This window comes from Galendromus occidentalis, unplaced genomic scaffold (assembly GCF_000255335.2).
Source record: "Galendromus occidentalis unplaced genomic scaffold, Mocc_1.1 scf7180000076729, whole genome shotgun sequence".
Classification (NCBI taxonomy): Eukaryota; Metazoa; Arthropoda; class Arachnida; order Mesostigmata; family Phytoseiidae; genus Galendromus; species Galendromus occidentalis.
Window position 1 is genome coordinate 101,823 of NW_003804718.1, and position 12,342 is coordinate 114,164.

At 50.1% G+C, this 12,342-nt stretch overlaps 2 protein-coding genes and 1 non-coding gene across 3 annotated transcripts; 1 reads left to right on the forward strand and 2 right to left on the reverse strand.

The window, feature by feature from the left end:
- Positions 1 to 532: 532 nt before the first annotated feature.
- Positions 533 to 697, reverse strand: LOC114828009 (U1 spliceosomal RNA). Its single transcript, XR_003777081.1, has one exon. It is a non-coding gene; the product is annotated as a U1 spliceosomal RNA (small nuclear RNA).
- A 399-nt stretch (positions 698 to 1,096) lies between these two features.
- Positions 1,097 to 4,990, reverse strand: LOC100907554 (neprilysin-3). Its single transcript, XM_003740089.1, has 17 exons — positions 4,923 to 4,990; positions 4,609 to 4,816; positions 4,428 to 4,515; positions 4,225 to 4,346; positions 3,981 to 4,130; positions 3,801 to 3,890; positions 3,589 to 3,714; positions 3,407 to 3,481; positions 3,217 to 3,326; positions 2,731 to 3,007; positions 2,430 to 2,639; positions 2,172 to 2,260; positions 1,987 to 2,075; positions 1,777 to 1,871; positions 1,602 to 1,667; positions 1,281 to 1,450; positions 1,097 to 1,193 (listed from the first exon to the last, which is right to left on the reverse strand). Exons 1-17 carry the CDS (start codon positions 4,988 to 4,990, stop codon positions 1,097 to 1,099), a joined length of 2,130 nt encoding a protein of 709 aa, XP_003740137.1.
- A 3,802-nt stretch (positions 4,991 to 8,792) lies between these two features.
- Positions 8,793 to 10,909, forward strand: LOC100902396 (uncharacterized). The gene is made up of 6 exons (XM_003740058.2): positions 8,793 to 8,989; positions 9,107 to 9,561; positions 9,731 to 9,935; positions 10,051 to 10,165; positions 10,327 to 10,420; positions 10,562 to 10,909. Exons 2-6 carry the CDS (start codon positions 9,108 to 9,110, stop codon positions 10,690 to 10,692), a joined length of 999 nt encoding a protein of 332 aa, XP_003740106.1. The 5' UTR covers positions 8,793 to 8,989; position 9,107; the 3' UTR covers positions 10,693 to 10,909.
- The last annotated feature ends 1,433 nt before the right edge of the window (positions 10,910 to 12,342 follow it).

The following is a 12,342-nucleotide window of genomic DNA, read 5'->3' on the forward strand; positions in this document are numbered from 1 at the left end:
ATGCAGAAAGATTATCCTTATTGGAGTGCGATCTCGGGCAGCTATTCCGATCAAGCCTCCTCGCAGAGGAATATGTATCAGGAGAGAGTTCGGATGGTAGGGGAGGTCTCAATCATTATACCTAATAATTATTGAACCAAAGTTTTCGAGCCATTGATGAGGAGCTGAGGTAAGGGGGAAACGAACTGCCATCGTCGCGACTCAATGAACTATCGATGGCCCCTCTATGGGAGGGTCGAGTTCCGTCCACCGGAGGTAGGAATCGTCGCTCCAGAGTTTCCTGATATCATGAACCTCGCATGGCAAGAATATCGCCAACTTCTTCGTTTTTTTCGCCAATCCTCTTTCGGCTAGGAGGAACTGTTTCATCGCATCTGAGCCCTCGAGATCGGCGATCAGAGCTTCGGAAACGGAGAGAGATGTCAGCCGATTGTGAATGGAGACGTATTAGCGTTCCAGTTCACATCACTTCCTACCGCGAGTTGCACGCACTGCAACGTAAGCTGTTTATATATTTTTCGATTTTTGCGGGAAGGGGGTTGCGCGAACGCAGACCCCCCACTACCAAAAATTACATGCCCCATCTTTCCCAGTTTGGGAGAGTGGCAGGTCTCAACCCCGTCGCAGTGCAATGACGAGGCCTCCTCCTGGGGTCTCCACCTTCGTGATCATGGAGGTCCCGGCACCAGGTAAGTATGATGTTTCAGCTTGAGCAAATGACTACGTATGCGCCGCTTGCTTGCTAGCGCCGTGCTCGGAAAGCTTTTTCGTCTCAAGTATTATCTTCATAAACGGCGAGGCCGTCCCTAGGTTTTGCCACTGACCCTCTTCGTGGCGCTGCCCGAAGTTCTATAATTGTGGCGATGGAAAACTCCGCGACGGAATTACTGAAGAGTCGGAAATTAGCATCTTGATCGGTAATCTACGGCACCGGCTTTGGATTTCAAAGATCGCGGCCCACGCGGTGCTGGGTTGGAGTGGGATGATTCGAGATCTCGCCACCGTCGACGAGTTGATGCCAATTACTTCGGAGCTCTCTCGAGTCTGCGATGAATCTTTTATTCGAAGCCACATCACTCCTACAGTATCCAGCGGATCAGTCGTACCACAGAGGACATCTTTCCTCCTCGTCCTTGACGAAGCACTTGAATGCTTGCTTGAAATCTACGGAGGTGGCTGTCGCACCGTTCACCCTGAAAAACGAGAGCGGTTGATTGCTTGGATCTCGGGCACATATGAAGATCGGGAAAATCGATGCTATAATAATTCACACGGAGAACCTGATGGGGGAAGGCGAATGCCGACTGAATGCCACCTCTTGAGGGCTGTCCGCACGATTGGGCTCGCGGCAGAGGAAATGAGCGAACTCCATGTAGTAATATTGATCAGCACTTATACCCGGCTTGACAGGTGATAGCGAGTCAGTCTGATTCAATTTCGACTTGAACACCTTGCGAAATAGACGAAGGAGCGGCATGAGGCTCGGTACTTTGTCGGTGTTAAGGGCATGGAACGATACACCAACCATTCGAGCTGGACCGTTTCCGAACGCTGAATGTTTTCAGGCACATCGAAAATTGACCCGGACTTCCGCAACTTACGTCATAGCCGAGCGCTAATCCGCTGACATCGGCAATGTTCTCATCCAGCTTCAGAGTCCCGTTGAGCTGCGAGGGTTCGCGAGATAATTATCTCTCGGTTCTTTCAAGAGTATTCATTGTGAACCTACGTATGGGACCGTTGGGATCCGCGGGATGTGCTCAGCCTCATAAGTACCTGCGTTCCATTGAAGCTAAATTTCGAGTAGCGATCCACATAGCACTGCGATAAACGCTGGAACTCTTCAAAGCTACCCTCCGACATCCACAAATCTGTGATCCCAAGCCGAGTTAATGGAGTACTTTCGGAGCACTCGTCGAGATTGTGCCGTGTGATTGATCGGGGAAGTTTTGGAATTAGATAGAGCTTGAAATCCGAGACTACTACCTTTGTGGTCGACGTAGATGTCGGGAACGAAGAAGGCGTGAATAAGCTCTCGACTCAATATGAAGCTCAGAGCCGCGTACTTCACAGTGCTGGAAATGTCATTTCTAGATTAGACATCGTCGGAGCGGACTATCAAATCTCCCCCAAAAGACCCCGGGGATCGAGTAAGACAGGAGTCTGCTCACTCGGGGTAATCTGTGTGGTAAAAAGGTTCCTGTAGCAAACGCGGGAGGACGAGAACGCAGTCCACGCCGTACAAGTAGAACGCATTCCTCTGGAAGTCGATCAAGAAGGCTCAGTGGTGTTGACAAAAATTCTCGAGCTCCGAACCCCGCGACGCTAAGATCTCTCTCGAGGTCAGCATCACCGGAAGGCATACAGATTCCGCGAAATCCACGATTATTCATATCAGTTGCTTCTGAGTTCTCATCATCAATCATCACCCCTTTGGCATGATAAATATCGAAAGCGTCCGTCTTGTTCGCCGCTAACAGCAGCGTGCTAGCCGCAGACTCCAAGTTGAATTTTTGGATTCGTAGGACGTTCTCTATGAGATTAAGAGGGTCAAGAGCCAGGCTGGCGTGTCGATCCGTCATATACGAGTCGTCGAAATATTTGTCCGGATATCCGGCCAGTATTGACATGTTCTGCACCTGCAAGCACACCGACGGAAATCGTGACCGAGGAATCAACGTAGGGTTGGGGGAGTTCATCGAGCGGACCTCCAGAAGTGAGCTCTCTCACCTTGCTCATGGCGTAAAGTTTCGTGAGGTCATCCATCCAGGTCATATTGCTAAGCCTCTCACTGAAGGATTTTTTTATGGATCCGAATAGGTTCGTGACGTCTTCTCTCACTGTAGAATCTCTGGTGAAGCTCTGTCTCACGTAAATCGAGTTCATCGCCGCCGTCAGTCTTTTGAAAGCGGCTTCTAAGCAGAGGCTTTGTAGCAAGTCTGGATCTGTTTCCAGGTTTTGGGCCACGTGGATCAAGGCCCGTATCTTGATGTAATTGGCAAGCGTTCTGGAAAATGGAACCCCGCAAGGTCACTTCCCATCCGCCGGAGCATTGGCACTCCATGGATGGATCGGAGATCCGATAGATTGGAGTTCTTCTCGAGTTGCTCCTGCTCCTGATTCGATGCGACTTCGGAAATATATTTTGTGGAAGCGTATTCCTCAGGGACCTCAATTACTGCCCGATTGTGATTCATGGTTTTTCCAATTGCGTACCTCTGTCGAATGGGATCGCTCAAGCTCTCGCTTATGACGAGGGCCAAATTCTCCAAGGCTCGGCGATTGAATACGCTGAGCATAGTTTGCGTTGAGATAACTACATCACCCTGTGGAGAAAAGAGAAACTTATACCGCAGAACCGCGGGGTATCCAGGGTTCCCACCAAAGCTTCGGATCTTAGTCTCACCCGCAAGAAAGGCATGTAGAAGAAATTCGTGAAATTCACATGAGGGAAGATTTCGTCCATTTCGGACACGGTGAGCTGGAATTCGAAATATGTGTCGAGGATACGCCGTCTGACTTCCTTGAGACCGACAATTCGAACGCCGAAATTATGATGAAATGATTCGGGGAGATCCAAGAACAAACCTTTTCGTATGTGAGCTCCTCCATCGTTGACCTCTGAAAGCCGTCATTGAGTTGGATGATGTCCTTCACCATCTGCACCAATTGCGGGCCGTTGTTCTGACCCGGATCGTCGGATGCCACCATCAACTGCAACTCGAAGAAATCTTTCTCTTGAGTCCGCGGGTAGCCGGGAAAGGCTCCAGCCTTCACATGGGAGGAATAGATATCCTCACCTCCACAAGATATTGGGAGAGTTCTTGAATCTGATTCTCATTGCCTGTCATTCTCCTCCAGAAACCCGATTGACTGTCCTCCGGTGTGATCTGTGTCGATGAAATAAGATTCTTATGATGCATCAGGTCTACGTGCGAAATTTACGTGAGGGCCGAAGAGTTTGGAAACGCTGCTTTTACCAAGATGACGTGCTGTGAGGAATTCGTCGGGTCGAAGTTCACACCCCAGGCGAAAAAGAGGGTGGCTCCGTACTTGTTATGCACTTTATTCATCAAAGCTGGCATATCTAGTTTCATGGTGCTTCCACTCAATTCCCAGCCTCCGAGATCCTGGAAGAATGAGAACTCTTCAGAGTAATGATGACTCTTGAATCCCTGTCGAGCCGAGCTTCGATTACTCGTCCATCGCTCCAAGCCAACTCACTTCCATAACATCTTGAAGCGCCTTAAGATTGAGATTTCTCTGTGGATGATCGTTCTGTGAGAGACACGATCTGTAGAATGTCTGAGCTTGCCGCTCGGCTTGATTCTCGGCTTTCCCCCTCACTGAAATATTGGATTTCTCGACAGAGCAAACGTGAGGGAAATATCATCGAATCATCATTGAATCATAAAAGGTTTCCTCACTCAGGAAATGAATCACGGCGTCGAGGGGAGTTTCCGGCGCGGTGTAGTTGCCGCACATGTATGCGTAGAAATCCACACAAGGATTGATCTCAAAGAATGACTCAGATTAGCTCAGGAAGATGAACCCATCGAATGAACATCAGAAGGGACTCCGTCTGAATACGTTGTGATGGATTATTACCGAGTCATCCATGCTCCTCTGAAGCATGTCCATTTTATCCTCACAGACAGGATCCGAACACGTCCCGTTGGGTGCAATCCCAGAGGGGTCTTGCGTGCTGCCCTCGTCTCCTCCTTCTCCGTCTCCCTCGGCATCGTCATCGGCGTAGGCACCGCTCAGCAGCATGCACACAACCAAGAGGAACGAAATCGCTTTCAGCCGTTGACTTCTGCTCGGAAATTAAAATTCGAAATTAAGGTATTCCTCATGCAGAGATAGCTTCGCTGGTGAGCTTTGCGTGGAGCTCTCTCTACAGGAGGGACCGATGAGCCTACTTGGATCGAGGACTGAGGATCATCGATAAGACCTGATGGATGTCGGGAATCCATGAACGGAGCTCCATAATCCAATCAGGGACTCGCGAAGGTTGGATGAGTCGCTCACGAGCTCTGCGTCTGCAATTCATGGTCAGACCATCAGGGCTGCACTCTCCGTGAATCACGCTTTCGATATCTACGGTGCATCTCAATCGTCTCACTTTAGCTTACCGAAGGACACTCAAGGTCAATGAAGCTTCTGAGATCTTGGCAGATTCGGTCGGAAATTGAGGGTTCGTCTCCTAAACCGTTTCGAGTCTCGTTTTCTTGAGCTCCGCAGAGTACCTACGTTCCGAGAGAGCTTCCGTGAATCCCAGTCGGAGTAGTACTTCTGCGAATTCAGAACAAGATGTCAGCGACGCAAACGAGTTATTCCGCCGTAAGTCTCGATGTCGAAAGATGTGAGCATTATGTCGGTCATCCTAGAGGTCGTGAAACGACAGGCGATCGAGATTGAGCGAGATCGGGATCTGAAAACGAAGAATATATAAGCATTAAAGAGTGTTCCGACACGAAATGTTCCGTTGAGACCTTTTAGGCTCGGATTCAGCTCGGATTTGACTGCGAGCATGATTTCGATGACCACTAAAGGCTAACCCAACATCTGAATCGCTCACATATTCGGGGCTTGGGAATATTCCTTGCGAAATATTGGCCGCCTCTTCTCTCCCTATTTAATCGGAATTCAGGGTTCGTCTCCTAAACCGATTCTAGTATCGTTTCCTCTACCTATCGTCGCAGGTCTTCATCCTGGAAAGACGAGTCGAAACTGTGGATGGTTTTCCTCTGTATACATCTGCTTCGGGCTGGATCTGGGCATCAGTCGCGGCGGTAGCCTCGAGATTCCCTCTCGAAACCCTTGGTTTAGCCTGAAGCCGAGAGCTTCTTATCCGCCTTTGACCTGGGTGTAGTCGTAAGGGCAAACGAAACTTCTGGATTCGCTCAATCCTTTTGAAGCGCTAAAATCAGCCGATGATCCTCAGCATACTCCTCAGCTCCTATTAGTCGAATCCCTCGACAGTCGGATTCAGGGGGAACAGTAATTAATCCATTCAGGAAATTATATTGGGGACGGGTTCCCCCGCCGCAACAGAATGACCCCAAACGATCCTCCGCTCGAGAATTCGACGGGAAAACGCGCACATGGATTCTGAGGATGGTGAAACTAACTAGAAATCTTCCCGATGCCGGATTGTACTGTATTTCCAGCAATATGAGCATCATATCTCCCTCGTGACGAGCTGCTTCCCGAATCCCGTCTCACTACATTTTGTCGGGTAGTAAGTTTATGCACATTTCGTGCTCCGAGAGTTGTTTACACGGCGGAAACTCATGAAAAATTGGCATTCTCTTTCCTACATGCGAATGAATGTGTCACGCTCCACATCTCCGCCTTGCTCACGACGGGGATTGTCGAAAAATCAATACGGCACGGACTTCCCCCTCTGTAGTCATCCAGACATAGCAGATGGAGTGGAATCGGGCGAACACAGATCTCGCTGTGTGGAGCGTCAGGTTTCCGTCAGCGTTTCGAACGATGAAGGTCGCAAGATCAATTTTGCAGCTGCATCCATGCCCATCCGCTAAAGTTCCGAGCAAAGTACTCGGAGGACAACCAGTGCTCATTTCTCCGCCTTGACAATGTTGATTTTTCTGCTCCCCCGTCCACCCATTGTGACAAGAAAAACTGATTTCGGCTCACGCTTCGAAGCCCCCATGGTCTCCTTGGGAAATTGCTGTCGATTACAACCGCTGGCGGCTACAATAGATATTACATATCACAGTATTCGCGATTCGCGAGGACGGGGTCGAAGGACTGGCCCTCTCCCAGCTGCTTCCGACCCCATCTCCTATGATGCGCGTAGAGCTCAGGTAGACCATCCCACACGAGAGGGGACGCACAGAGCGCTTTTCAACCTCGGTGCGCCCCGCGACCGTGCTCGCGGTTCCGCGGGTACGGTGTAAGTAATCCCGGAAGGCGATGCGCGAACTCGGAAGTGCGGGCGCTCGCCTCTCACAAATCAAATGAATCAAAGCTTGTGACCGGCGGTGGAAAACGAAATTTTGCTCTGCTGAGAGAATTTCGCACAAGGAGATGTGGAATATTGGACCGAGCCGAGTCATGTTGAGCAGCTTTTGGATGATAGTTCTTCGGAAGTGAGCGGGCGAATTCGGGCTCGACCAAAGAGTGAGCTGTACGAAATTGTTGTCGTCGGCGGAAAAACCCTCAAACTTGCGATACATCATTTGACAGCAAAGTTCGAGCTGTATTCTCCCCCCTGAGGATGAGGGATGCAGCTTCGACAAAGCAGGACCCGTCGCCAGAATAGCCAATGTTGAATAGAGACAGGTCATACTCGGAGCCCTACCAGAATGTCCGTGGTGAAGGCGAGCAATGGGATAGAGCGCTCACGGGAATCGTTCTTATCAAATCCGAACAAGTGGGCGAATGAATGCGCACTCGATTCGAGGGGTCGTCTCCTCAAGAGCGCCTCTGTCCCGTCGATGACCAGGACAGAGAAGAGTTACACCTGCTGCTGGATATTCTCCTATTTGATAGCTGCCGCGGCTGGATCAGTGATCTATTGGAGCTATACGACTCTGACCGATGAGGCTTTAAGGGCGCCTCCCGACAGCTCCTCGTCCACGAAGATGCTCTGGCCTCCTCGTTTCAAGCGCGGAATCCATCCAATGGAATCATGCGGAGAAGTCACCGAATGCAAGGAGTGCCCGGGGGAGCTATCAGATCTCCTCGTGTACAAGCCGTTCTATTTCGAGAAAGATCATCCGCAGCAGCCGGCTCGGATCCTTTTGAGCGTGAAACTCAAGGAGCCGAAGTCCTTGGAAATGATGACTGTGAGCCTGATACTCGGCGACCGTGCTCCCGTGACGTGCATATCATTCTTGCTCCTGTCTCACGGAATCGCCGCCTCCGGAACGATGAGAGGCACTTGGGGAAGTTTCAGCTTGCTGCAGAATGTCACCAATGTATTCGAATCCGTGGCGGAGATGCTCAAGCTCAGCGATCGCGTTCATCTGAGGAATGAGTTCCAGACGACTGTCTCTAACAGAGAACCCATATTTTATCAAGAATTCGAATTCCGAATGGACAGGGCTGAACCATCGTTAAGTGTCTCTAAGAGCAAGAACATGGACAGCCCGGTTTTGTTAGCTCACCGTCCCGATATGTCATTCAAGAATTTCCATCTACTTCTCTTCGATAGCCGCGGAGCTCCCATAGATGCAAGACAGATTTCGATGAGTGCGAAGATAATTTGCGCGGCCTAGATGTTATTCATCGACCGCGTATCCTGGAAACCTCGTTTCCCGTCTCATCCCGTTCGCCTAGAGGGTCAGATGTATTTGCTGAGTCGTTATTTTTGTTTTATGAACGAGGAGTTGACTGGATATCCGGGAGAGAGCCTCGCATTGTTTACCGTCTGTCTAATGAATGAATCATGATTCGAAGCGAGAAAGTTCACGACCGAGGCTCGCCGAATAAAATAGTTATATCGAGTCTTGCTCATGGCGAATAGATGGACTGTCAATCGCAACATTCGAGGGCGACAGCGGCACGTCGGCCCCAGAGGTACATCGGCACCCCTATTGACCGGCAATTAGCATGAGCATGATGTTCCGAGCGGGCATATGGCGTCATGGTCCATCTCTTCTCTCTCCCCACCGAAGCGTGTGCCTCTCCTCTGCTCTCGTCCCTATCGCCAATGTACGTCTGGGGTCGACGCGACGTAGCCCGGCGTTCGGGAGCCCAGCACGAAATGTCCCCATCCTCGCTTTGCAGAAAAGAACCGGAGAATCGATCTACCGGTCGGGTGCCGATGGTGACGGAGAAAAATGTCGGACATGACACGTTCACGCTGAGGTGCACGCCGGGGGTCCCAGGCTGGCGCGGCCGGCGTCGCGTATCTAGGAAGGTCCTCGGTCCCCTTGGTGTGCATTCCAACCACTTCTTTAGCGAGCTAAAACCATCGTAAAATTGTAGCCATTTGTGACAATCTGCGCTCAATGTGAGTACGAGCTCAATAGACATCGAATTCCGCATCCGGAAGATTCCCGTAACAGTAAAGTAATTCATTCACTGCCGGTAACTCCATGTCTACGATTGATAATGCCCATTTTCGCAGCATGAGCTCTCCAGGGAAGGAAGCTAGTCAATCGATATGTTCGGGGGGGAGGGACGTTTCCCCGCAGCCCGGCACTTCTCGCGCGAATGTAACACCGGGACCCGCAGAAGCAACGCCGACCTCGCAATATAGGCAGATATTGTCTTCTTGCGTGGAAGACCTCGTAGTTGATATGACGCCGAGTTCCCCGAAAAGACCGTCCGCGGTATCCGGAAAGGCTCCTCTGAAGCGCAAACCAGTCGATCTTAACGGTCTCTTGGCCATGGAGAACCCGTACAAATGGGGCATAGTCTGCTCGAATGCTTACGCAGAGCGATTCGAAGACTTTCTACTCATATGTCCCCAGCGGGCGCACGCCGATGCGAAGATTTACATCGCGAAGGGTGACGAAGAAATAGACCCATATTTGAGTATGACGTGTCATATTCAGGCTGCTTCGATATATGCCGTCATTGGTGAGTGCTCTTATGCTCGTGAAGCTTGTAGGGGTTGTCTCGATTTCTCTTCCGGACGACTCCTTATTCGATTGAATGAAGAAAATTCTTTCCATGAGTTCGGTTCCAAGAAGGAGGGGGAGCAGCTCTGACTTCGCTGCTACACTGAAACTGCAATTCTGATTCTTAGCTCAATTCGCCCTGAAGTATCGCAAAGAACCGCACGCCGCGGCACCCATGTACGAGCTAGGCATTTCCCTCTTGGACTCGATTATCGATAAGCTCGAGTTCGAAGATAAATTAACTTGCAAGCAGCAGCGCTTCCACATTCTCTGCTTGAAATTCAAGTCCTGGCTGCTTTACCGAAGTTACGCGATGTTCGATGCGTCGGATAGGTTAGTGAATCGTCTGCCCGCGACGAGAGGCAACAGAACCTTTAATTGATCTATCTGACTATAACCGCGGTGACCCAAGAACGAAGCAATTGAGGTAGATCATTTCGATCTTCAGACTCCGGCTTGAACGAGATTGTCAGGAATTCCTCGCGATCGGGGAATCATTGCGATTCACACGGGATTCGGATCTTCCTGGACCTATTGAGTTCCCAACTGGAGAATTCATGGATGTGAGTTGATCTAAGTCAGTCTCCCGGGAACATGTCGAGATCATATATACAGAGATCGAGGAAAGATATCCACATGATCATTTATGCCTCTCGTACATATCTCGAGAAATTGCCAGACGGTTTTTCGGAACATCAGATCCGAGGGGTGTTTTGTGCCGCAGGTGTACAGATTTAGAGAAGGACAGCATTTTCTGCTGGAATCACTACGGTCTTGGGACAAGGCTGAATGGATTCTGGACAGGAATAAGTACCATCGTTAGTATCAATCATCGTATGACGGAATTCCTCAAAGCCCGCTCTGGCGTGTCGGATGCAGACCCAACGCCGAGAGAGATGCTAGAAAGTTGGAACGATGAGGTGAAGAGAGGTCGATGATCTGTTTCTTTTTATTTGCAGAACTCTTCTTCCTCGCAAGCGAGAGTGCCGTGGAGAAATACGTCGATTTCATGAGTCTGACCAGGCACATGCTTGTATTTGTGAGAGAAACACTTTGCCGTTTGTATATGTTTGATGAGCCGGGAAGCTAGATCGTAAGCTGTCGATTGCATTTTGTGGAAACCTTGATCATCCTACTCTACATGATATATATCTGTCTCGTATCAATTCACTCCACTAGTGAAACTCACCACTATCAACAACATCCATCTTCTAACTTTTGAATTTTTCGACGTAAACGGATGGTGAATTCGATAAAACAAGTGACCCTCCTAGTCGATCCGACAACGGGGATTAAATCTGACAGAAGTTTCATCTTTGTCCCACTGAAAGAATCTTCCGTGTACTCTCACCCGAGCCTCGATTCTGATTGAAACGATTCCGGAGGGTAAACAACAACGACAATCCGATTCGAATAGAATCGTTTCGAAAAATTGATCCAAACCACGTCTCACTGGGTCCAGGGGAAATTGCGAAAACTTGTCCACCACGAGCTGGTCGCAGGTCCATGACAGGGGGTACTAACTATACTCCAGAGGAGGAAGTCTCGAGAAAAACTCGGCAATCGGAAAACGGCGATTCCCTCGGAGATTTCAGGCAGCAGGCATTTTCGTCCCGCGTATAAGAGGACGCGGAATTCCGTGGGAGGATATTGCGACGAGGGTCGGCAAGTTTTCGACCTCGTCCAACAGAGACAAATCGTCGCTCACCGCGCGGACAAGAAGTTGCTCGCCACTGACTGAGTGAACTGTTCCCCCAATGGTATTCTCCGAATGCATGATGCATATTGCGAGACATTTCTGGAAAACAATCGACAATAGACGATTTGAGGATCCTCATCCCCACCTTCTAGAATAAACTCACTTGAATACCTACTCTCGGAGTAGCTCAAATTGTGAGGTTTAGAGACGCTCATCGTTCCATGGGGTGTGATCCCATAGATTCGAATCAGTACGTTGTTCCTCCGGTCCGCCCCCCCCCTCATGAAACTCCAGAGCCTAGTCGTCATTCTACGCTGAACGAGTTTGGGCACCAATCACCCTACGGTCGGAGCTTCACACCCCGCGGTACGCTCGGCTAACAATTATCTTGGCATTTTCGCTCACACATGAACCAATTGATTGGCTCTACCGTCGGCTTCGATCTGAGTGAGTCGTCAATCTCTACAGTGACTGGGTACATCGGTACTCTCGAGAGATTTGGTGGGCACGAGTCTTCGACGGCCTACGACTCGCGAAAGTCTCCCGCTCCGAGGCACGGCTCCGCGATATTCTGCGTTTGATTCCGCTAGTTATCAAGGGGTGCTAGACTAACTGGGTGTAAGCCGGGAGTGGGAACGGGAAGGTGCTAGTGTGGAAGGGTCGCCTTGTATCTCAATTTTCTGCACTCCGGCACCCCTCTTGCGAGCGTTTATGCACACTGAAAATCTCCGGGAGAGAGGAATGCGCGAGCTGAGCCCGATCAGACCCTTAAACCGACTCTCACCGAGAGAACAGGCGAGAGTCGTTTTTTCAGGTTGAGACTCCGAAGCTGAAGTCTAGTCAAATACTCACTCAAAGATTTCCGAAGCGAACGTACACTGAACGTGTATTACACCGTGTATGAAGCCTCTGCTCCTCTGTTCCCTCGGCCACTAGAGAACGCTCAACTTTGAATTTCGACATTGCGAACTAGAGATGGGATCTGCGCTTATACCCGAATGTAAGTCGACGGTGCCCTGATCAAGAAGCGTGCCCCTCCTC

What these genes read in the sequence shown, in the direction of transcription:
- LOC100902396 (XM_003740058.2), top strand. Translation starts at nt 9,108, where the DNA reads ATGAGCTCTCCAGGGAAGGAAGCTAGTCAATCGATATGTTCGGGGGGG. An exon ending in ATGTTCGATGCGTCGGATAG is followed by an intron (nt 9,936 to 10,050) that starts GTTAGTGAATCG and finishes TTCGATCTTCAG; the next exon opens with ACTCCGGCTTGAACGAGATT. An exon ending in CAACTGGAGAATTCATGGAT is followed by an intron (nt 10,166 to 10,326) that starts GTGAGTTGATCT and finishes TTTGTGCCGCAG; the next exon opens with GTGTACAGATTTAGAGAAGG.
- LOC100907554 (XM_003740089.1), bottom strand. Translation starts at nt 4,990, where the DNA reads ATGGAGCTCCGTTCATGGATTCCCGACATCCATCAGGTCTTATCGATG. An exon ending in TCTACATGCCTTTCTTGCGG is followed by an intron (nt 3,327 to 3,406) that starts GTGAGACTAAGA and finishes TTTTCTCCACAG; the next exon opens with GGTGATGTAGTTATCTCAAC. An exon ending in ATATTTATCATGCCAAAGGG is followed by an intron (nt 2,261 to 2,429) that starts GTGATGATTGAT and finishes ATCGACTTCCAG; the next exon opens with AGGAATGCGTTCTACTTGTA.